This window comes from Malaclemys terrapin, chromosome 11 (genome assembly GCF_027887155.1).
Source record: "Malaclemys terrapin pileata isolate rMalTer1 chromosome 11, rMalTer1.hap1, whole genome shotgun sequence".
Taxonomy (NCBI): Eukaryota; Metazoa; Chordata; order Testudines; family Emydidae; genus Malaclemys; species Malaclemys terrapin.
Window position 1 is genome coordinate 30,364,453 of NC_071515.1, and position 26,061 is coordinate 30,390,513.

Sequence of the window (26,061 nt, forward strand, 5' to 3'; positions counted from 1 at the left end):
GGCTCTACATACATGTCTACTATAGAATATAAACGAGGCCTTCAGTTTTGTCTCATATTCCCCATTACTGTCATATTCCTCAGATTGTGGTTTTTGGCCTCACTAGGTTTCTTGGAACTGCTTATGTTTTTCTTCCGAATTGTTTTAACATCCTCACTGACTCCTTAGATAGGCTTGTGGGCCCAAGAAACCACTCATGACTTTTTTAAGATGCCAAACTTGCCTATCATGCACTGTTTCATATTTCTTTTCATTTCAAAATAGGTAAGCAACTGACTGATCTTAATCAAGAACTAATTTATTATATAGATCATATAATACAAAAGTTTAATGTCAACAATTTTGCCTCTGAAGTTCAAGTGTGAAATGGAAGCAAAAAAATGCCACAGGTTTTTCAACACCCCTATATTTTCATATGCCAGCATGGAAGATGCCTCATATTGTGTCAAAAGATCATACAAGAGAAATTAACACCAACAACCAAGACAGAAACATCCTCCCCCGCAACCTCCCCCTCCCACTCTGGGTTCCAGATACATTTGGGTAGAATAGATTGATAAATAATATTTGCCTGAAGAGACACTTTCACTAGCAATGGTCTGGTGATGAAAATGCAAAAGTTAACTTATACAATATCAGTGTAAGTGGTAAGGAAAAAGCAACCATATTTAAATAAGGAAATGAACAATTGGGAAAAAAGTCTATAAATTATTACTTGAAAGACAACTCCCCTACCCTAAACCAACCCACCAACCCCCTCTTTAAAACAACAAAGCCCCCCAAAAACATTTGCATAAAAATGGTCCTGAATTAGAGACATAAAATATAAGCCTCACCAAAGATGTCAATTATACAGCATGCCCATTTTTTAGGATTTTAATTACAACAAATTGATTTAATATTGATATTAAAATACAATATACCAACCATCGCTGACGCTAAACACCCAGGAAAGCACAAGAAGATAAAAGAGATATTAGAAATAGTATAAAGAAATATAAACATGTTTTAGGGGTTTTTTTTAATCCAAACCATTAATTTATGCTAACATTCTTTATAGGATGATATCACATGCATTATGCAATCAAATTCAAACCCCTTTGTTGAAGAAATTATTTAAACAATGCTGTGGAAATTCCACAGTAGAATTGTTCTACCTAGGTTTTCCTGATGCCAAACCTCTGAGTGATATTTCTCATGTCCTATTAACTTTAGCTTTGACCTTACTCTATGCAAATATTAGTACTAGTGCTGGTCAGAGACTTGAATTCCCAGTCTACAGTAAATTTCAAAATGAAAAAGTTGTTCCAAATTGGAATGATAAATGAAATTTCAACATTTCCCATGAATCAGAATTCCAGAGTTTCATTATGACCTTTTCTAAACATTTCCAAGTCTCCCCGAGCTGCCCATTACTTAGGCGCCCCCAGCTGCCAAGGAACCTGGAGCCAGGCAGGTAAGCTGGCAGAAAATTAGGCAGGCTTCTATTGGAAACTTGTCTGGTTTTGCTTGGAATTTTGTCAAAATCAGGACGGTCCTGCAGAGCATTTTTATTTCAAGTAAACATCATTTTCTGACAGGAAATGTCAAATGATGTCAGAAAATTTCCAACCAGCAATAATTAGCACACTTAAGTGCCAAATGCATTCTTTCTAAAGACACTGAGAATATTCAAGATTGCCTCAGGGAGTCAAATGTTCAACTCTGATTGAAGGTCAGTGGGATCCATCCACAAAGATCAAAGTACATTCTCCTTTGCATACTAAGGAACAAATTCTTAACATGCTATAACACAAAGACAGCTCTATGTATACTTTACCCTTATTAGGTACGTGTTCACGTGCTAATGGAAACCATTTGTTGAAATGATAAATAAATAATTACCTGCATCTCATCTAGTTTGGACTGAATGTCTGGAGGGAAATCTCCTGCTCCACAGCTAAAAGGGTCAAATGGTTCTGCTCCAAAAAGGTCTCTCTCTAGAATGAAAAGAACCATTAAGTCAAAGGTTAGTGACATATGGAAGGAGTAGCATGATGCGTGGTAAGCATGTTTCCCTACAAAATAACCTGAACAACAACATTTCCAGTCATCCATTTTATGAACAGCAATGTTTAAATATAAACTTGGAAGCTAGCCTGAGTTAGCTTATTTTCCTCCCTTTCTAAGAATGCTACCAAGCTGATGTTTTCACTTCTTCATTTGTTTTCAGTTATCTCTCTTGCATATTTTTTAGGAATGTTCAGTAATTATCATATCATAGCCTAGCTGAACGAAGTTCAGGCCTTACCCCTTGTCTCTGTGAGGTAAGTCCTAATGGCATAGCCCTGCAATTATTGTGTGTGGGAGTTTCACAGATGAAAAAGGTGCAGAAGTGGGCACCAAGCAGTCATCTTTTTTTTTTTTTTTATTATTTAATCTATGGTAGAAATAGAGTCTTGAAAACTATCCAGTCTTCAGGTCACCTGTTTGTTGCTTCTTGCAGTCCGGTCAGAGGGTTTGCGTAAAGACAAATGGCCCTCTGTATACACCAGGTAAGGCCTTGACTTGTGACATAGTTCTTTGAGACACAGCTGGTATTAATGGAAACAACTATTAGCCCACAGACATTTTAGTTTACTCTTAGATAAGATTAAGAATCAAAAAACAAAAAGTACTGGACCATGAAAGATCAGTTATCATACATGTCCAAAGAACCCGGAACTGAAATGGAGCAATACATCTATACATCTCTTTCTGTCAGTGCCTTACAGCAACTTCTCACTATTCATTTTTTCTTCCTAACTAGTCTTTGTTTTTCTTAATTGTGTCACTGCCTATTTTTAAGGTCCAATCAAGATCCAATATCTTCAATATCACTCTACTATATTAGCTCAGTACTATACTAATCTTATTTCATAGAATCATAGAATATCAGGGTTGGAAGGAACCTCAGGAGGTCATCTAGTGCAACCCCCTGCTCAAAGCAGGACCTAATCCCAACTAAATCATCCCAGCCAGGGCTTTGTCAAGCCTGACCTTAAAAACCTCTAAGGAAGGAGATTCCACCACTTCCCTAGGTAACCCATTCCAGTGCTTCACCACCATCCTAGTGAAAATTTTTTTCCTAATATCCAACCTAAACCTCCCCCCACTGCAATTTGAGACCATTACTCCTTGTTCTGTCATCTGGTACCACTGAGAACAGTCTAGATCCAGCCTCTTTGGAACCCCCTTTCAGGTAGTTGAAAGCAGCTATCAAATCCCCCCTCATTCTTCTCTTCTGCAGACTAAACAATCCCTGTTCCCTCAGCCTCTCCTCATAACTCATGTGTTCCAGCCCCCTAATCATTTTTGTTGCCCTCTGCTGGCCTCTTTCCAATTTTTCCACATCCTTCTTGTAGTGTGAGGCCCAAAACTGGACACAGTACTCCAGGTGAGGCCTCACCAATGTCGAATAGAGGGGAACGATCACGTCCCTTGATCTGCTGGCAATGCCCCTACTTATACAGCCCAAATGCCATTAGCCTTCTTGGCAACAAGGGCACACTGTTGACTCATATCCAGCTTCTCCAATTTCTCCTGATTTGTAGCCCAAGTTCATTTATTTTTTCTTTCTCATCAGGTACAGATTTTTTTTCACCATAAAATGAGTGCCATGTAAATATTCTATTCCTATCCAGACTGGAAGCCAGCTAAACTGGTTTTGATAACCATTTTGCTAACAGTTTAAACGTATTGGTTGCATCACTTGCAAAACTAGGTAACTACATCTGCATAATTGCCAGAAGGAAAGTTAAAACAATCCTAGCTTTTATCCACCTGATCTGCTAACCATGCTATCCAATTATAAAGTGTGTTAATTTAAAAGTAAAGAGGGCTATTGATACCTGTGATACTACTGGCTTTATGTTCTAGCCCAAAATATGACCGGCAACATTAGAGTCAAGAGTTGGGAGTCAGCAGTCAATTATGTTACACTGAACAACAAACTACAAAGTATTTTCTAATTCAAGAGACTGCATGTTACAGTATTACTGTTCATGCAATCAATGTTGAAAGAAATTGCACAGGATAGATACACAATACAGAATATTAATATATTAATTTTGAAATTTGTTTATAGAACAGTATGTCTAGAGAGCCGTGATTTCGATGGCAATTCTGTGTGGGTGTGTGCATGTGTATGATTCATAGAAAATCACAGGTTCAAGTCTTGGCCCCACTTAAGTCAATGGCAAAATTCTCTTGACTTCAGCAGGGCCAGGATTTCACCCACTGACGTGGTTCCCATGCCAGCCCACTACTGAACAAGACTGTTTCTTGAAGTTTTATCGTATATGTCCATTGCAATGGAGCATGGGTTTTAAACTAACAATTTAGTATTATTACATGGCTTTAAGATATTCTGATTTTAGGATATTAGAGTTCTCATAATGTCTCATTGCAAACAACTTAAATTATCACGTGCCACAACATATTTAACTAAAATGACAATGTTTGCATCTTTTCCATGATAGGATCATGACTTTTCCCTTTTTTTGCCATGATTAACAACTAACCTTAAGTATGTCAAAATCCATTTGAAACAACAAATATTAAGAGGCTATTTTAATGTTTCTGTTATACTTAACATTAAAGTATTAAAGCAAGATGGAATTTGATTGGTTAACCAGAACCTCAGAAGCTGTGGTTACATTACAGTCCATGTGGTTATATGTGGCCTCTAACCTTAGGACCAAAACCTGGCTCATGGTGCAGCTCCTTTATGCCAGCAGAAAGCTATCCATTGTAGGCAGATACAGACCACCATGGTGTAGGAGAATCCTTGGCTAGCATAGAGCTGATTTAACTGGCCTCTGCACCTGTGGGTTTCTGTACAACAAAGAGGATTTATCTGGGGTGCACTGAAGAGATATGGCTGGAGTACTCTTCAGTTCTGGTGATCCCCAGTTGGTAGCCAGCATACGTTGGGCATGAGGGATGCTCTAACTGACAATGAGCACAGAATCATCATTCTTCTGTAGTGTTCAGGAGATAGATGTATATTCATTACTATAGATATGAGTTATTATAATTTTTATTTAGTACTTCTGTTTCATAATACCAAGAAGATGATACTTTTCAGTGTGACTATTCGCCCTTGGCAGATAGCTGAAGGCAGTCAGTTTTTGATATCATGCCTTACAAAACGGGCAGTGAAATAAAAAAAACATGGCTTTTGCATTTCTTAGGGCTGAAATATAACTTCACATTATTATTAGAAGGAAGTTTCTGAACATTCAACTGATATGGAATATTTTCAGTTATTCTGGAATATTTCTCATTTGGGCCCAAACCTGCAAGAATTAGTTCTGCTCAAGTCAATGGAACTACTCACATGTGTAAGGGTTGCAGGTTACAGGGTTTGATAAGTAATTTCTCCCTTCAGGTGAGGGAATGGTTTGTTTTTCCTATTATTTATTTTATGTAACTTTATCCTTCAAAACTAAGCATAGAAAGACTTATTCTAGATGAGTTAAACCATGCCATTCATCAGTTTAATTAATGTTCAAAATTAACTTTATATATAAACTTTTATCCAGTGCCATATCAAGTAAACTTTCCAAAGCAAATTATGCCTGAACACATTCAGCATCTAAATATCTATTTTAGGGTTGGGTTTGATCAAATACTATTCTTTGGAGAGGACTGAAAATTGACCTTGTACTTCCACACTCTCTTTGCTGTACTTAAAAATAACATTTATTTTTCATGACATGTTTGTGAGTGGATATAATACTCTGAGTTATGAGAGAAATGGACAACACTGCCTTGAGCCAGACATGGTGACAGGCAGGTGTTGTGAAAGCTCCCATGCTCATTTTTCTTCATACAGCCTTGTCTGGAGCAGCCACATTATTGTCGCTGTTCTCCTGAACAGAGGTTGTCAGCTGTGTGGTAACTTTGGGCTAGCTAACAACATTTAGGCACAGCTGTGTGATGGACGCAGTGGCACTCTGACCAGGGGATCACCGCAGGCTTGTCTCTCAGAGCCCTTCACCCTGCATAAGGTGTGAACCACTACATGCCTTTAAGGGATGCAGCTTCCCTGTGTGGCCATCCCGCTCTGTGAGAAGCACCTCTGGTCTATAGAAGTGTAAGACAACATTTAAGTTTGAATGTGCAGCACTTGCCCTGTATGAAATGTAGCCTAACAGCAGGTTAAAAATCAGCAGATACTTAACAATGAAACTAATTTTTTGTTACAAAAACAACTATATTACACATATGCATTACACTTAGAGAGAGAAAAGTATAAAAGCAATTTTCAAAACAGGATTTAGAAATACTGCACCTGTCGTCGTGTTATCTCCATGACTGAGAACAGTCCCTCAATGAGAGTTACCATTGTAATAATATAGTATTTCCCATCGTGATTATGTAGATTAGGATAGAGGTAACACAGATCCTTTTTGACTATCTATGACATGACAAAGCAGGTGATATTCAAATTTGTTGTAAGATAACTTAAGAAGTGAGAATTTTTCACCTGGCAATTCCTTTTTGCCACTATATAAATCCATTATACGCCTACACTTCGAATACCGTGTGCAGTTCTGGTCAGCCTATCTCAAAATGAATACTTAGAATTGGGAAAAAAGTACAGAGAAGAGGAACAAAAATGATTAGGGGTATGTAACAGCTTTCAGATGAGGAGAGAATTAAAAAGACTGGGATTGCTTAGCCTGGGGAAGAGACAACTGAGTGTAGATATCATCGAGGTCTATAAAATCATGAATGGTGTGAAGAAAAAGTGTTATTTACCCCTTAACATAACACAAAAAACAGGGGTCACCCAATGAAATTAAAAGGCTTCAGGTTTAAAACAAGCAAAAGGAAGTACTTCTTCACACAATGCACAATCTGTGGAACTCATTGCCAGCAGTGTTCTGAAGGCCAAAAGTATAACTGGGTTCTAAAAAAATTAGATAAATTCATGGAGGACAGGTCCATCAATGACTAGTAGCCAAGATGGTCAGGGCTGCGACCCTATGCTCTGGGTGTCCCTAACCTCTGTCCCCCAGCCAGAAGTGGGGACTGGATGATGGTGTGGATCACTTGTTAAATTTCTCTGTTCTGTTCACTCCCTCAGAAGCATCTGGTACAGGTGTCTGTCAGAGACAGGATACTCTGACCCAGTATGGCTGTTTTTATAGATATATCAGAGACACACTATGATGATTATTTAAAGGATTCTATATTGTTTATTGGAATTTTCACAAAGGAAGTACCTGAACTCAGTTCTTCATGAGTAACTAAAAGAAGAACCAAATAACTGATTTTTCAACCCTTGTATTTGCAATGTTTATATATTGTGGAGGTGAACTTGAAATCTGAATTTAAAATTGAGTTCAACTGAGATTTCTGTACTCATTAATCCCACTAACCAGGCTGGTGACACCATTCTGCATTCAAACTAAATATTCTTTTTAGGCCTCGCTCTTCCTGGTTTGCTGAAGATCTCTCATAATTTCTCAGTTTGTGACAATGCTGATACCACAAATCTCATTCTAGCAGTATTATGTTATCGGCTATACTACAGACAGAAAGATTCTGGATTACACCTCTACTCCGATATAACGTGACCTGATATAACACAAATTCGGATATAACACGGTAAAGTAGCGCTCCAACGGGGCGGGGCTGCGCGCTTTGGCAGATCAAAGCAAGTTCGATATAACGCGGTTTCACCTGTAACACGGTAAGATTTTTTGGCTTCCGAGGACAGCGTTATATTGGGGTAGAGGTGTATTTCACAAAGTGGAAAAAAAATTATTGGCTGGTGGAAGCACTCAGTAAACAATCTGGATTTAACTAGCTTTGCCATTCACCTTAAAGAACCCCATTTTGCATCCTGAGCATTCCCTTTCATAGAAAATGTCTAATTTTTTTGTTTGAAATAAAAAGAAATTTCAAAACACTGAAATCCCCTGTGAAACAGAATTGTCATTCTCCACATAGCTCTCTCTCATCTACAATGGGGATGGGTAGAGCCAGCGACTGAGGCACCATGAGCCTGGAAGCCTGGGACGTTGAGGAGCTCAGCTGGCAGAAAACGAGTCAAGTTTTGAAAATTATCTGTTAGGCAGGGTTCTACTGAAATCCTGTATAATTTCTGGGGGAGCAGCATCAAAAGCTAACTGTCCCTGTGAAACATTAAATTTCAACAAATCAGTAAATTCTGAGAACAAAATGCCTTCTTGGGATTTTACTGACCAGCTCTAAAGGGAGCCATTCTTGGGTGGAATGGGGGTGTGGATGGGACATGCTATAACTTTCACCAGGAGCCAGCCTCATGAACAGAGGAGGCAGAAAGGTGGCTTAAAGCCTCCTTTGTATCCTTTCTTGAGCTGTAAAATCCCAACTTGAATATAGATTAATCTATACCACAAATTTATACAGATAAAAGACCCAAACTTGTCCTTTCTGTGCATCCCAAATTGCAATGAGATCAATGAGATTTTGAGAACATAAAGAATATTGCAAGAATATCCCTTATAATTGAAGCATACCAGGCAGCACAAAGAGAGTTCTAGGCTATGTTTGAAAAGATTTCTACTGCCAGACTACACTAATATGATATGATGCTTAGGAACTGATTCTGCCAGTCTTTGGTGCTATCAAACTGTACCAGCTGTCCCACTGAAATCAGTGGAGTAAAGTACCACTCAGTGTGAACAAGGGTGGCAACATTAGGGCTATGAGCAATTGTAAAGACACTCATCAATACCTCAATCATTCAGTGTCTCTTTAAATTTCTGGTAGCCCAATGGTTTTAGAACACTGCAACAATTTGGCTACTAGTTTTGCCACATACATGGCCAGAGCATCTGTAGGAACTTATTGAAAATATGGATTAGGTATTTCCTTTATGGACATGTATTCCTTAAGCAGTTAATGAAATCATTAATACGTGCAACACCTGACTTCCATGTTAGGTGTTAATGACATCAACTGTTGCAGTAGTATCATCTCATGTTCAAAACTCATAAATCAGTCCCCCAAAATTGAGATTGACTTTAAAATCATGAAATTTTAAAACAAAATTAATGTTTGTTCTCATTATCTTCTTTCTGTTTTTCATTACAACCACAAGGGCTAGAAATATACTTTTAAAAAAATGAAAACTGAGATTATGTTATAACCAGAGGACTCAACAGATGGGGCTTTAAGAAAAACACCAAACATTATAAAGCTTTGTTGCACAATTGCAACATTGCTGTTCAAAAGAAATGCAAATACTTTCATCAACTATAAACAGCCTTTCAGTTGACCGGTAAATGTCAAATTTTCTTGCAGTGTTTTTCTGTTAGGTTAAAGAAATTAAAAGCAGGACTGATGTTAGTTTAGTTTACACCACTTTTCTACACTGAGTTAATGCATAGCTTAATTGGAGTCACTCCTAATTTACATCACTGTAACTGTGATCAGAATTAGGTACCATTTCTGATACCTGGTACCGTTGGGCCTGATTCTACTTCCACTGAAATCAATGGGCTTTTGCCACTGACCTAGATGAGACCAAGAAATGGATCTTCATGTGTACAACTAGGTGGAAGATGTGCAGTGACACATTCTGTAAAGTCTGCAGATCAAATTGAACCTTGATTTGAGCAGGCAAAACACTAATGACTTCAGTGGACTTGTAGTTGGGCTGAATTGGGTACTCTACTTTCTCTAGTACATTCTGGGGTCAAATTCGGAGAGCTCAGCAACTCTCAGGATAGGGCTTCTAGACCGGGGTGGCCAACCTGTGCCTCAGAAGGAGCCAGAATTTACCAATGTGCATTGCCAAAGAGCCACAGTAACACGTCAGCAGCCCCCTGTCAGCCTCCTCCCTGCCCCTAGTGTCTCCCATCTGTCAGCAGCACCACCAATCAGCACCTAACCCTCCATCCCTGCGCCTCCTGCCCACTGTGATCAGCTGTTTTGTGGTGTGCAGGAAGCTTGGGGGGGGGGAGCAAGGGTGCAGCAGACTCAGGGGAAGGGGCGGGGGTCTTGGAGGAAGGGGTGGAGTGGGGACCGGGCCTGGGGCAGAGCCAGGGGTTGAGCAGTGAGCACCCTGTAGCCCACTGGAAAATTGGTGCCTATAGCTCCAGCCCTGGAGTTGGCGCCTATGCAAGGAGCCACATAGTAACCTCTGAAGAGCTGCATCTGGCTCCAGAGCCACAGGTTGGCCACCCCTGTTATAGACCATGCCAGGCAATAAAATGTAATATTCCTCCATCATGGTGAAATGCTGGAAGCAGAAAACACTACTTTCATACTGAGATTCTGAGCTTTTATCCTTGTTTCTCCTGGATGACATGAAAAGTTACATGAACACTATTACCCCAATAAACTCTGAATATTCAGCTGTGAATCCAACTCTCCCTTCTATACCATCACCACTCTTCCCCCCGCCCCCTCCCCACCAAATGGAGGGGTACAAAAAATATTAATGTTGCGAGAAGCAATAAAGAAAATGTAACTGGAAGTCAAAATACTTCCTGGGTTAACTTAAAAAAACCAACATACTATAAAAAGTAAGGAAGTTTTAATTCCCAACCGTCAAATTGTGAATATGATAGTTTAATCAATTCAATGAATTTATTCATTATTTAACTTGGCAGGAACTGCAAAGAATTTGGGTCAGAGGGTATAAAAATGAAATGGCATTATCAGACATGTGACTAACAAAAACAGTAAATGGCTTGTCACGAAAATGTCAGTAAACCATTTTAGATGCTTTATTAAAAAAACAATATATGAAAAAATTAGGTCAGTTGTTACAAAACTTACTGATCTCTGCAGATCTACTGGGTACTGGAGGAGGCTGTGTGCCATTGCGAGTAGGTGTTGATGACTGAGGGGATATGGGAGAAAAGGGAACCATATCAAAGATGTCAGTGGAGGGTGATTTAGGTGTCACACTGCCTGCCTACAATAAGGACAATAAATATTAGGGTAATATTTCACATGAAAAATCACAATACTGAACTTTTCAGCATGCAGATAAGAGCTACAGTATCAAAAATAACAGCATGCAAAAACCAGCTCCTGACACCAAGCAAATGGCATTCACAACAAAGAGTTTATGGGACATGCTAAAACCCGATTAGCATTGTAAATTTCACATTTTCAGTAAATCTGAGATAGCCAGAAATAAATGACAGTTAGACCTAAAAGAGCTGGAAAGAAATAACTCTAAATTAATAAGAATTTGAATAGAGGTATTATTCCCAAGACCCATTTAAGATAACGGGGCAACAGCAATAGGCTATACTTTGAATGTACAGAAATGGTGCCTGAAATTAAAAGATATAATTCCAATACTTTTTTCTTTACTAATTTCTCCTTATATAACGTGAGTATTTATTTGACAACCTATGAGAGCTGCTGTCCTCAATGCGTGGAATGTATTTTGTGATAAACAATAACCTGGACATCTAACACACGGACAACATGTAATATTAAAATCCAAAATTAAAAAAAATGTATCCTTGAATGGGGAGCAGAAAATATTTCATTATGAAAGCCCAGGACTTTTTAGCAGACTTCAACAAATACTGGATAAGCAAATAAGTTACCATGGTTCCAAAGTCACATTAAAATAAAAACATTAATCACAGCTCATACAGCAGTTCTACCATCGCTCCCAGGACGTAGAATACAGCGCAATCAAGTCAATACAGAACAGACACTAAAAACAGCTTAAAAATTCAGAATGACAAACCAAACTAAGGCAAAATATATACCACTGATATGGGACACACATATGCAAGTTCAGTTTTACGCACATTATAGAAAATAAGCTTCTGGAAACTAGAAATACTATAATGCCAGATGAAAAATGTCCTATTTCCTAATTAACTTGGCAAAATAATTCACAATTTGGTCAAAATGCTGACACGAAAGAGGATGTAACCACAGGATTAAGACAGACTGATTTAGTCAGATTATCTCAATGCTACAACCTGTGTGATAAGCAGCCTTTACAGATGCTGGCTCATGGGCGTTCCACAGCCCTCTTGGGCCATACAGCTGTAATAGGAATGTTGGAAAGGTATTTTCCTTTCTTTAGTAGTTTCTATGTAGCTCAAACTGTCCCTTCACAGAGATGCGGTCACAGACAGTTCCATTCCAGAAAAGAAGGGCAGAGCTGGAGATCAGAATGCGATTCCTTAGCAGCACATTCACTCTGTGCGGGATCAAATAAAACCTTCTACCCATATAACTAGGTTACTATTATTATTTTACCATAAAGTCCATATACAGGCCAGAACCAGCCTTCTCTGCTTCTTGAGGCTACACAAATATTTCCCTCATCTACAGCATTCTTTCATTCAGCATCACTCCAGGAGGTGGTGGGGAAGAAGGGGAGATAGAGCAGAGACAGGCTCTGGATAAGAACTCACTGGAGGCAGAAATCTCATTTTCAGTACTTCTTCCTCTCTCACTGAGATGCTCCTCTACTCCCCAGTGGGCAAGGTTTTTTTAAAGTGTTGTTTTCTGCAAAAAGCTAACCTGTTTCTTGAATATGTTGACTCTTGGACTTCTACAGACTGTATTGCTTGGAAAAATTATATCTATGTCTATATCTATAGATATAATCTGTATAATATATAAAGCTTGGGCTGGAGAGAGTCATAAAGTATTTATTTCCTGTATATTCATCTATATAGTCTTTATTCAATAACCTTTTGTGGCATTATTTTCTCAAAGCCACATAATTTCCAGCTCATGAATTTGGAATTTATATTTTATATACGTATTGTGGGATCTGGACATACTCAGCCCCTCTAAGAATTGTGCCATTTTTATTTATATGTATTGACATGCCTAATTTAAGGGTTCCACATATACAAATTTTGGCTTCATTCTATTTAAAATAAATAATTCTCATGCATGTTTGTGGTAAGATTAGAGTTCAACTTCTTTTTTAAAAAATGATTAAATTATATGGGACTTTTCACACACACACACACACACACACACACACACACACACACACACACACACACACACTTGTTGACATCAAGAGGCGTTAGCACATGCACTTCAGAGACAGCCTATGGCCCAATGGTTCTTGAGAGAATATTGTTTATGTGCAATAGACCCTTGTTAATCTGCACACGGAACTCCCATTAATGTCATGGGAATTCTGTGTGTAATTTGCAGGCTGTGTAACACAAACAACAGTAATCAAAAAGTGGGCAGATCTCACACTCCTCATGCAAACAGAACTCCTACTGACGGGAGAGGCGGTTTGTCTGCATCAGGAGCATGATATCAGGCCCTGCATGTATTTATGAGCCATAAACTACCCTAGATTCACATGCAGATTTCCCACTGATGTTCATGGAAGATCTTTGTGTGAATTGTGGCCAGATTATAACTGAGAATTTAAGGTTATAAATAGCTCTGAAGAAGCTAGATAGATACGTAAACAATATTTAAGGTCAGTCTTAAATGAGTCTTTTTGATAAAAGTTTTTCATTCATATTTTGCTGTTCAATATTCCAATTTCTTGTCATATTCATTGGGTATTTTGATACCATTAATAAATTTGATCATTAGTGGTTAATTCAAAAAATAAATGTATACTATTAAAATCTGGATGAATATGAGAAGCATTTTTATTCAGTAAACACATGCAGAAAGCCATGATAATGTTTGCCAAATACAGCCAAATGTCATTTGCAAATGGAAAAAAGGTTGTGAGTATTGACAAATTGTTATGAGAAGGCAGTCAATATGCATGTTACAGATCATTTTAGAATAAAATAATTTGCAGCCTTCATTTTGCACAGAGTTCATATAAACTATAGTAAAACAAATATAATGGCTGATTGCTCTTCTGGCTAATCAATACTTTCTCACTTACCCAAGTTCTCTTTCTACTGAAAAAATTAAAGCCCTCCAAATCAGACTTTTGGGACACTGTCTTGAATAATGTAAATACCTATTATTAGTATAATTACTCTACCAAAATAGCAAACTAGTCCAATAAATATAGCACATACAGGTAAACCATTAGAATGTAAAGAAAAAGAAATGTTAAAAAGTTGGGAAAATAAGATATTATCTTAAGGATATGATGCAGGCACTATAGAACATCTCAAAAGTCTCCATATTTTAACAGTACCCAGAAAAAACCTACAATACATCTGATCTGTCCTTTAACCACTGTACAAAATGTATATTTTAATACAATCAACACACAACAGAGAACATAGGAAAATAGAAAAAAAAAGTTTTTGCACAACAGGATTACACGAGGTCTTGGGATGCTGTATTCACTGACTGGCTTTGGAAGACCACTTTTTGAAGGTGGTGGTGTTAACAGTCCAGATGATAGTCTGGAGTCAGGAGAGCTCATAGGAGTAAGTGTAATGGAAGAGATATCTAAACAAGGAGTTGAATCCTCATTATTACACCAGAAAAAGGTGGAGGGTCTTTGAAATATATGTTGATCATTATCAGACTTTATGTGCAGCAGCTGTAAAGGAATCACAGAAAGAGAAAATATTCTAAGGAATAGAAAGTGGTAACATAAGGGAAAGAAAAAATGCACATTTTATATTTTAAAAATTTGTTTGCAAATTGCTGTTCAACAGAACGCTAAAGAATTTTTTTGTAAATGAAAAAAGAACCTTAAAAACCCATAGACATAAAAAGTATTCCAGTATTGGTGGGAACAAATAAGATATTAAAAAATTAATCAAAATACAATGAATACATTTTCAAATGTGGGCACAATGGGTAAAATCTGCATGCAACAACATATCTACAAAACCCCGTATTTGCACATGCAAAACAGTAGTTAGGCACATAATTAGGGAGGAAAGTTGTTGTGGTTAAAGTACAGGCCAGAATCTGGTTCACTGTTATGTTAATATACAGTTTCATTGACCATTTCTTTTTACCCCCAAAATAAAAAATAATTCATATAATAAAATCCTCATACAATAAAAAAAAGCCTGCTATGTAGGTAATTTACAGGATTTCTTTTATTTTGAATAGGAAGATTATATTGGCTCCTTTGGTTACTCAGCTATAGAATATGAAAACTGTACAGTTCCTGCACAGAAATATATATCCTTATGACATTTTTGGTATAACAGCAACTAATGCACTTTTGAGTTGAAATGAGATGCTTTTTACTAGATAATTCAAACAGTGTCTAAGATCTTCTATCACAAAGGCTCAAGTTCTCTTTCCCCTAGCACAGGTAAACAGGGTTCATGACAGAGTGGAACGGCTGTGGTTGTGCTGAGTGGGGAGCCTCTTGCGCGTGAACAATCTAGCATTCTGGGGACTTCTGGCACAGCAGTTCTTTCCAGTTGAAGAGGGGTGAAGCATGAAGTTTCTACCAACCCTCAAGTCCTCCCCACACAACGGGATGAGGGGCGCAATGGCCAGAATAGCTACTGCAGCCTTTAAGTAGCATCACTGGGACTGGTCCTCGTCTGCTCTGTGAGGTGGGGAGAGGATTCCTTCCCTCCCCGCGGCCGCCCCCCAAACACACAGTCAGCAGGGAATCATGTCTTTGATGTGGTGGGCGCTAAGATGTGTACTTATTCTCATCAACCAAAAGTCTGACAGTAAAACCTTACTTCCCCAATTTTATTTCCTTTCGTTTTTAACTTGTTACTTCCTTTTGTTTCCTGTATCTATTTGAATTTTAAGATTTAAAAGAAGCTGTTTTAAAATTATCCTAGTAAAGTGTTTTCATTTATAATTCTATAGGCTTGTCATTTCAAAAACAAAACACACAAGCATTATTGGAAAAGTAAGTGGAAAGGTTTTGTTTGATTTTCCCTGCCACGTCCTGAGCTGAGGTCAAGGTTCTGTGTTGCTCATGAAAGAAATGATGGCATTACAAACAACTCAATCAGACCAGGGAGTTCACTCTATCCCCTGCTTTAAGTGTTTGTGATGTCATCATTCCCTCGGCCCCACCCCGACCCTCACCCCCATTATAGACACTGAGCCTTGAACACAGGTCCTGGAAAATGAGGGCAAAGTTCACAAATATTTGGTTTGGAAATGTGTCTAACCAGGCACTCTTTGGGGCCAAATCTTGATTCTTGCCCCAAAGCCTGAGAAAAACATCTTTGCACAAGTGAAATATGAAGCTGCATATAAAAAAGAATCCTCCTTCAATCCTGCAAAAAGGGACTTATTTCTTGAACAGCCAGTACTCCTTGGCAAGGCCAAGAGAAGTGGGGACTGAAGATGGTGGATCTATGCTTTGAATACTTTGTCCATGTCACTTTCTGGTTTGACCACAATGACTCCAATCTGTGGGCCTGACAGAGAAGGTTGCAAAGTTCACCTTGCATGGCTTCTTCATACACTGACCCTGCTGTACAACTGAAATTTGGCATTATCATTGCTTTCTGAGTCTTGCATACCCACAGGTGGATCAAGACTTGGCCCTGAAATAATAAAGTCCTTAAACTGTTCTTTCATGGTTATTCAGGAAACATTTCACTTTCTTTTCAAGTGCCTTAATTTTTCTTGTTTTCTTTATGGTCAAAGCCATGTTAAGGACACAACTTGGCAACTTTAACAGCAAAGCGGTTTTTAAATTACAAGAGCACTAAATGTAAAATCTACACTGCAAGTGTATCCACTCAATGTTTGTAACTGAAAACAGCAAAAACTCATTTTCTTATATTACAACGTGCAAAAACATATTTGCTTCCAGGCTGAAACTTTATGTTCCAAGCCATACAAAACCTAAATATTCAAATAAAATAAATAAATAAATAAATAAATAGTCAGGAAAACAAGATTTACATCATTTCGGTAGAATTTTGAAGAACATCATCACTAGGCTATGTCTACAGTAATGGTACTGGTGCACAGTTTTCCTACTGTTCAAAGATTGTAGAGTTTGTTAATGTTACATATTACCAGTTATTACATTTATATATTATGCGATACTAGATTTGAATAGACTTAAGCAAGCAAAATACTGTCTAAAATACAAAACAACCGAGAAGGATTATTCAATCATCAGAGTCACCATTTGGGTCCTACAAAGTAACCAAGCCAATCCCCCAAATGTATATTAAGTACAATGTACTACGTAATTTTATGTAAAGGAAGAGATTTTCTGTGTAACTTTGGATGTGTGGTACACCCTATACCCACCCCTTGCATTTGATTCTGGTCAACTCAGTACAGTAACTCCTCACTTAAAGTCGTTTCGTTGTTACGTTGCTGATCAATTAGGGAACATGCTCGTTTCAAGTTGTGCAATGCTCCCTTCCAATGTCATTTGGCAGCCGCCTGCTTTGTCTACTGCTTTCAAGAAGAGCAGCCCGTTGCAACTAGCTGGTGGGGACTTGGACCCAGGATGGTCTGGCAGCCCCCCATCAGCTCCCCGCTCCCCTAAGTTCCCTGTGCAGCAGCTGCCTGCAGTTCAGCTGTCCCTCCCCCCACTGCCATGTGCTGCCCCTGCCCTCTACCTTGGAGCTGCTCCCCGAGACTCCTGCTTGCCATGGGGGGGGGTGCAGGAGGAAGAGGGGGGCTAATGTCAGGGTGTCCCCCTCCCCGCCGCCCCTCATTTACCCCATCTTCCATAGAGCAGGGGGGGACACCAGGGCTCAGGACGGAGGGAGCTTGCAGCAGCTGCAGTCTCAGCAAGCTGATCTAATTAACAAGGCAGTGTACTTAAAGGGGAAATGTGCATCTCTCTCTCTCACACATATGGTGTGTGTCTCTGTCTGGGTTGTCTCCCCTCCCTCCATTCCTGCTGCCTTGTGGAGTGAGAGAGTTAACCCTTGAGGGCTCAGCCAATTGCTAGTTCATCATTGAGCAGTAAGGGAAATATCCCACCCTCTGACTCCTCCACCTCAACCAAGCTTCACAATCATCATCACTGTGTACCAGTATTAAATCATTTGTTTAAAACTTATACTGTGTGTGCATATATATATATAATATAATTTTTGTCTGGTGAAAAAAATTTCCCTGGAACCTAACACCCTCATTTACATTAATTCTTATGGGGAAACTGGATTAGTTTAACACTGTTTCACTTAAAATCGCATTTTTCAGGAACATAACTACAACGTTAAGTGAGGAGTTACTGTATAGCAGTATAGCTGTGCTCTATGCCAAATAAAAATCCTGAGTGATGAGACTGGAATCAACTTATGGATTTCATTTTGTTTTGTGAGTAATTTGTAATTGTACACCTGCACTGCGATTTGAACTTCCATTTTGTGTGTTGCCCTACATTATGTCCAGTGTTAAGAGCATAAACTGATGTGCTGTATAACACGGCTATTTTTCGTGTTCTGGAGACCTAACACAGGAAGAGTCACCCAGAGGCTTCCAAGGATTACTGTCTTGCTCATGATTAAGGCTTCCGTGACTTTCCATGATCTCTGTGACTTCTGCAGCTGCTGGTGCTGGCTCAGGGGATGCCTGAGCCGGGCAGCCCCAGGGCCACCTGCAGCAGTTTGGGAGTGGAGTCAGGGCGAGGAACAGGGGTTGGGGGCATGATTACCTCGGGGTGAGAGGCTCCCCAGCTCCCATGGCCCTGCAACTCCTAGACAGTGGAGGGGACATGGGGGGGGCTGATCCACGCCGCCCACTGCCCGTGCCTGCAGGCTGCCGCACATCTCCCATGGGCTGCGGTTCCCGGCCAATGGGAGCTGCAGCAGCCGGCGCTTGTGGTTGGAGCACTGCGCTGAACTCCCTGACCCCCTCTGCTGCCTAAGAGCTGCAGGGATGCAGAGCTGAGTAGGGAGCCCCTGCCAGCCCCACCAACCCTCCCTGCCCCCCACAGCAAAAGCAGGGTTCCTGGCCACATGCCACATCCCGGCCCACCCCCAACAACAGTGGGGGTCCCGGGCTGCGCTGCCCACCTCCTCCCCACCTTCACCACCCTCCTAGTAAAATAGTTTTTCCTAATATTCAACCTAGACCTCCCCACACTGCAACTTGAGACCATTGCTCCTTGTTCTGTCATCTGCCACCACTGAGAACCGCTGAGCTCCATCCTCTTTGGAACCCCTCTTCAGGTAGTTGAAGGCTGCTATCAAATCCCCCTTCACTCTTCTCTTCTGCAGACTAAATAAGCCCAGGTCTCTCAGCCTCTCCTTATAAGTCATGTGCTCCATCCCCCTAATCGCTGGACTCTCTCCAATTTGTCCACACCCTTTCTGTAGTGGGCCCCCCGAAACTGGATGCAATACTCCAGATGTGGCTTCCCCAATGCGAAATAGGGGGGAATAATAATTTCCCTCAATCTGTTGGCAATGCTCCTATTTATGCAGCCCAATATGCCATTAGCCTTCTTGGCAACAAGGGCACACTGTTGACTCATATCCAGCTTTTTGTCCACTCTAATCCCCAGTTCCTTTTCTGCAGAACTGCCGCTTAGACAGTCGGTCCCCAGCCGGTAGCAGTGCATGGGATTCTTCCGTCCTAAGTGCAGGACTCTGCACTTGTCCTTGTTGAACCTCATCAGATTTCTTTTGGCCCAATCCTCCAATTTGTCTAGGTCACTCTGGACCGTATTCCTACCCATCAGTGTATCTACTCTCCTTGCAGCTTAGTGTCATCCACAAACTTGCTGAGGGTACAATTCATCCCATCATCAAGAACATTAATGAAGATGTTGAACAAAACTGGCCCCGGCTAGACCCCTGGGGCACTCCGCTTGATACCGGCTTCAAACTAGACATCGAGCTGTTGATCACTACCCGTTGAGCCCGACAATCTAGCCAACTTTCTATCCACCTTATAGTCCATTCATCCAATACTTGCTTTTTTAACACAATAAGTAAGAGGGGGTTACCAATGTCCAAGTTCCACAGGATACTTCCCTTTCTGTTTGTCTCTGGGGTGGGTCTTCCCTTCCCTCAGGGAGGGCCCCTTTGGGCAGCTGTGTCAGTGCCTTAGGCTTCCCTCTGCTCTGTGCTGCTGGAGCTGTGGGCTGCAAATCTGCTCACCTCCAGCTCTGCCACTCAAATAAGCTAATTCCTTGTCTTTTAATTTCTCCAGCAGATGGAGCATTTGCTGCAGTTGTGGCGGGGCTGGCTGAGCCCAAAATAATCCCTTAACCCCATGATGCCCAGTGTGGGGTTTGTACAGCCCATCACAAGGTGCTACAGATCACCTTTAAAAAAGAGAGGTGCCCAGAACATCCATGGACACTGTCTTCTCTCTTCAGCTCACTTTGAAACTCTTAGCCAGGGCCAGTGCTGTAACACGTGTGCATTTACAGGGGCAGATTTAAGGGTTAGAGCAAGGTCAGCCAACATGCAGCATGAGACCCAAAGGTCACATCACCTTAGGCTTTTTAAAGAAAGAAAGTTAAAAGAAAAACATGAAACAAAAATCACAAGCCTAAACAAAAATGGAATCTCACCCAAATTGTATTGGCTCGCATGCTGCCAATTACTGAAATCTATCACCATGGCAACACTTTTTCTTGGCAAATTGTTCAATAATGATGTCGAGTTTCATCCTTGCTGTCTTGTCTTCCTCAATTGCAAGGAAAGCAAGGTCACTGAGCCGTGTCCATTTTCCACTTCTGGTAAAACATCATCGAGAGAACTTGACACTATGAAATTCAAGTAGCTCTGGATTGCAAGTGACAAACTGAACACCTCTGTGTCCTCTGTAAAATAATACAGCCTGAAAGACACAATCTCCTGAATCAAGTCTGAAGAAAATTATGAGTATTTTCCCAAGAATTTAAGAACTTCTTCTGTTGACTTTTCTAAAGTTATATTTTGAAGTCGCTTGGGATGGAGGAAACCAAACAGCGTAGCTACCTCTTGAAATCCTTCACATTGAGATTTTAGTTCCCTGTTTTGTCTAAAACCTCAAAATATCTCCTTCAATGGTTATCCTTTGCTTCAAAGCCAGATTGTGTGCAAATTCATCATGTGGGGCGTTCATGTCTCGTCCTGTGGCTTGGATAGTTTCCATTTTCAAAACCCATTGATTCCCACCTGTTCTGAGATTCTTTTACAATTTCCTTGTACTTTTCTTCAGATCAGTTTGCTGAGCTCATTCACTGTGCTCTCAAATGTCCTGGCACAGATTAATTTTCTTTGACTGAAGGAATCCGGGGGCTGCAGCCATGATTACCGAGATCCTATGCCACCATAACAGATTGAGGTAGAACATCCAGGCCATGAAAGACAAGTTGTTTTTTACTCTCGATGTGTGTCCTCACTGCTCCTGCATTCAGCAACAGTTTCAACTTATAGGCATTCAATTGTATTCTGAAAATTTACTGTCATTGCCTCATTGGCTTTCATTTGGGCTGCCCATCTAGTATTGCAGATTGTCTTTAAATGTAAAGATCTCCTTCATTCTTCAAAAGCCTGTTCAATTTCATGTGCTGCATCTATCCTGCCAACTTCTTCAGGGGTCTGAAGCGCATCATCAGGTTCCTCTTCCCTTTGCAAAACTTTACTGTTTCAAGCAAAAGTATGAAAGTAATGATTATTTTGGACTTAATCATTAGTTTTCCCTATTGATGGTTAGAGTCTGCAAAATATTGATATATTTCCTGCAAAGTTCAGAAGAAAACCTTCAGATCTGGACTGGCCTTATCTTCAGCAGCATGCACCAAAAGTAGGTTCATTTGATGTACTGAGCAATCAATGTATGATGCATACACTTTGTCTCCTCTGCCTGACAGATATTCCCTCATTTTTTTTGCTTACAGTCTTCCACAAACTCTGGCCATAACACTGGCCCCACCATATCCCTGTCCAGACATTTGGGGTCTAATCCATAGTTGCAGAATACAATATTAGATAACTGGTCACACAAGGAGGCAGCATCTGCCTTACTTGCAGCACAAGGTTACAAAGCTTACAAAATGCTCTTTAATACCTACTTTTCCATCAAAATGATCAATATTAACAAACAGAAGAAAATAGTCATCAGATCAACATGGCTAATATTCGCAGCTAACAGCTTATCTTTTTTGCAGCTATTAAGTATGCACCTCCTGGCTTCTGATGCTAAAAGACTTAAGTTCATCAGTAATTGTCTTGTTTAAGTATTTGATTTCCCTTAGTGTCACTGATATGTTGGGCCAAGAGTGATAGTGTGCCTTGCAAGTAGCGTAATGATGCTCAACTAAATACCACCATTGTTGCTCTCAAGCACTTCACTGTAGCCATGAAGGGGAGACCTAAACTAGCTAAAGTTTTGACAGCATCAAACAATATTTTTAGTACTTCTTGCCATTTCCTATTATGTTCAGATGCTTGTTTATCAAGACATGCATTGATACTATGATCCTTCGTGACCTGCAGAGCTGCCACATGTGACTACACATGTTGTTTGCTTCTGCCATGAAAAGACATTGACTTTAGAGTATTCTTTAAATCACTGTAAACCATGCAGATTTTCGAACATCTGTATCCTTGAACAACCAACGAATGTGACAGTATGCATAATCTGAAAGAGATGAGTATACTAGCCACTTGACATGCAAATCTTCAACGTGGTGCATTTCTCATTCTGTAAAATGAAGATGAAAAATGGTGGCCTATATGACAAAAAGGAAACTGTCCATATGGCATATCATTCTCACTGGACTGGTAAGGACAATCTATACAATCTATGCGCAACAGCTCAGATGATAAAACAATCTTGAAAGTGACTTATTAGATGGGAATGTCAAACCTATTTCAGCAGGAAGTCTGTTTTGTCCTGCCTCATTGTTGACCTTCTTGTCTACAGTGTCTTTGGGCTTTTGGGTTTTCTATCATCTTTGGGATCTTTGGCTTTGTAGCTCATCTGCAGGTCTTCAGCTGTGCTTGTTTCAAGCAAAGTTTCTTTGGAAATAGCATCAGTTACCACTACAGATGTAACTTCAATGGTGCCTCACAAATTGTTTCCTGATTTAAACTTTGACACAATGACAGATTCATGCTTGTTGAACTGAGATGCAGTTCTTGACTTTATATTTCAGATTACAGGAGTTGATCATGAAGTTTACAAAATGATAGTGCCTGCTGCTCAGCATCTTTGGAAACAGTTTATACAAATCTCCTCTTCTTTTCATTTGCTGAAACCAAACGTTTATTTGTATTTATGGTTGTCATTGTCAGGTATCTTCCACTATGAGAATAACTACATTGGAAATATAGGCCTAAATAAAGTGTATTTTTGTGCTGCTTAATTTGTCCTTCAGTTGTGAATTCCCTTCAAAAATGTTGACTTTCTGTGCAGAATCTAGCAGAGAGAGAGAGAGACAGAACTAAAGTGGGGCTGGCTGGGGAGAGTCCTGAACAGGCCTTTGTTTACACTAAACAAAGGTAAGGTCAGGCCAGGAATCAGCAGACACCTGTGATGCAGTGAGATCCAAAGGCGCACACATCTTTTCTGTCTGTTTTTCTCTCTCAACACTATTTTCCACTTTGGTTGGTATCTTCCTCTACTCCTCTGTTGGTTTAGTCTTTTACTACTTCCCTTGCATTGCTCTTCTCTCACACACTGCCCTCCTTCCTGACTGTTTCCTGTTACTTATTCTTATTGCTCTTCTCTCACACATTGCCCTCCTTCCTGACTGTTCCCGGTTATTTATTCTCATCAAGGGGGTTCTGTGGCTGTCACGGCATTTCCTTCAGTTTTCTTTTTTCTGATTCTGGAATTCTGGTTACTCAGATCCTGTAATGCTTGCAGATGCTCCAGGAATGTCTTGAAAAAATATCCAACATTTGAAAAAAATAAATCCTTCTTGTCTCTAGATCAAGGCCTGTTTGGCTGGTCTGGTGAGATGTTTCTTAGCAGTCAGGCAGGGCTTGGTATACAACTTCCTATGGAAACAGATAGAGTCAACATGGTTGTGAATGACTACACTTTCAATCAATTGTATATCCCCATGAAGGCTGGTGGGTTGAGCTGATCCCCTTCTAGATTGCTTCAGGCAGCAACTGTGCAAAAAGGCACACCCAGATATTTTGAATAATGAAAATAGGCTTATTTAAAATAAATAGATGAACTCAGGGATCCATTGAGGTTGAGTGTGCAAGTTCTCTCAAAAGCAGTATCTAAACTCTTATTATGATACAAACATAAGCAGCACCACCATATGAAACCAATAAAGAGAAAATCAGATTGCCCCCACATAATCAAGACCAAATGGAAGAACGACCCGTGATTAATGTACTGCCAAACCACTAAAACACAGAGGAAAAGTAAACAGCACACACACAAGAGTAATGGAAACTTCAGCTGTATATCCAAGTGTCTGATTGCATGAAACAGAGAAAAAAACACCAATAGCCAGCAGCAACACCCCATGCCAACAGTTCAAATGCCACACAGGAGTATAGCTGTACAGCAACTCTGAGGGTCTATTCCCAACTAAGGAAACCACATCTTTCTAACCACATTATAGTATTACTAATACTTCTCACAGACTTATTCAGGAAGTGGTAACAAATGTGTTAATCTATTTTGCATAAGACTTCTCCACTGACAGATATATATCATAGTGAGCAACTATTTAAGCTTTTATCATCACTATCAGCTTTGATAGATATAATTCTAAATAAAATTTAAAATAATATTATGCAGAAACTGATTTAATTTTTTAGAAATGTACTGAATATAAATCCAAACAGTAAAAATAATAAAGTTACAGAATCTGTAATGGACAAAACATGCATGCAAAAGACTTGCTACTTGATGGTTAACTTTCTCTTTTGTTCTTTTGCTGAACAATTTGACTGCATAATCAAAATTCCTTTTGGCTTTCTGCCTTGGTTCTCATTACTTTTAATGCCTTGGTGTATGAATGCAACTAGAGGTATTTTATTTTGAAAGTTGTTTTCCCCTTTCCAATTCAAATTCACTTCAGGACACCATTGCATTATTAGGGTGTTAACTTGGATGGTATTGCAGTTGCCATAACCATGTATTGGTATAGATGTTGATTAAATAAGTGACAGCAGAATTTCACACAAGGGAATCAGAGGTCATATATTCACTGCTAAAGGCTTAGGGCCAAATTAATGCCAGTTGTAAACAGGTGAATCTCCATTACTATCAGTGTTTTCCATCCATTTACTCAGGATGAAATTGGGCTACATGTAAATTTGAAAAATTAAAATACTTAGAATTTACAGCTCTGTAAAATCCTAGGCCAAAAGAAGTAGCTTTTAAAAATATAATTTTGAAAAAATCTTTGTCACGCAACACAGTTCTTTCTCAGTCATACTCCACTGAACTGAAAAGCAGTATCCGAGCTGTACAACTTCAGAGCTGCTCTATTTAAGTCCCTCAGACAAGCCTCTTTAAAGCCCCAAGGAAGCTCCATGCTGAAATAATGCTCCAAATATGATAATGAATCTGCAAAGTAATGTTTTAAGAATTCCTTTGAAAAGGTTACATAGTAATTTAGAACCTGTAAATATGAAGTTCTCCCATTCCTAGTTACACTTTTATTTATATATTTATACAAATTTCTTACAAATTGGTGTTCCATCTCAGAACAACACATTATCTCAGATTTCTTAATAATGTGCATTATCAAAAGGACACAACGTCTTGTGTGCCAGGAACTTCCAGTGAAATGCAATAAATGCATGACATTATTATATGGTATGCATTCTATTAGCATTTGCCATTACTGCAAGTTATGTGGCTGTCAGGTTCCATGTCGTTTCAGTGGGTTACCTATATCATCAGAGCACATGCTGTGTAATTACAATATCTAGTTCTTATATAGCGCTTTCCATCAGTAAGTCTCAAAGCACTTTATAAAGGAAGTCAATAGCATTATAAATCCATCCAATCACTTACCGAAACTCATTAGATCAGTGGTTCTCAACCTACTGACCATATGTGGCTCGCAATGTGTTATGTGGGATGCATCCAATACTACCTGTATGGCCCTAAGAATGTCACATAGGCTGCCGCTCTGTGCTGATTGGGTCGCAAGTGGCCTGCGGGTCGCAGGTTGAGAAACACTCCACTAGATCATAGTTTGAGTTGACTGGATTGTTTAAGAAATAATGTGCCCATATCAAACTCCATTTTCTGCTGTTTTTCTAC

General features: G+C 39.6%; 1 protein-coding gene across 5 annotated transcripts in view; it reads right to left on the reverse strand.

The window, feature by feature from the left end:
- The window catches only part of GULP1 (GULP PTB domain containing engulfment adaptor 1), a 277,933-nt gene that overhangs the window by 9,716 nt on the left and 242,156 nt on the right, over positions 1-26,061 (reverse strand). For 2 of the 5 annotated variants that reach the window (XM_054044445.1, XM_054044443.1), the window contains 3 exons: positions 14,279-14,503; positions 10,804-10,942; positions 1,885-1,979 (listed from right to left, as the gene is read on the reverse strand). In XM_054044445.1, coding sequence (XP_053900420.1) covers positions 1,885-1,979; positions 10,804-10,942; positions 14,279-14,503 — 459 coding nt within the window. The remainder of the gene's footprint in view (positions 1-1,884; positions 1,980-10,803; positions 10,943-14,278; positions 14,504-26,061) is intronic. The other 3 variants (XM_054044444.1, XM_054044447.1, XM_054044446.1) reach the window with 3 other exon arrangements.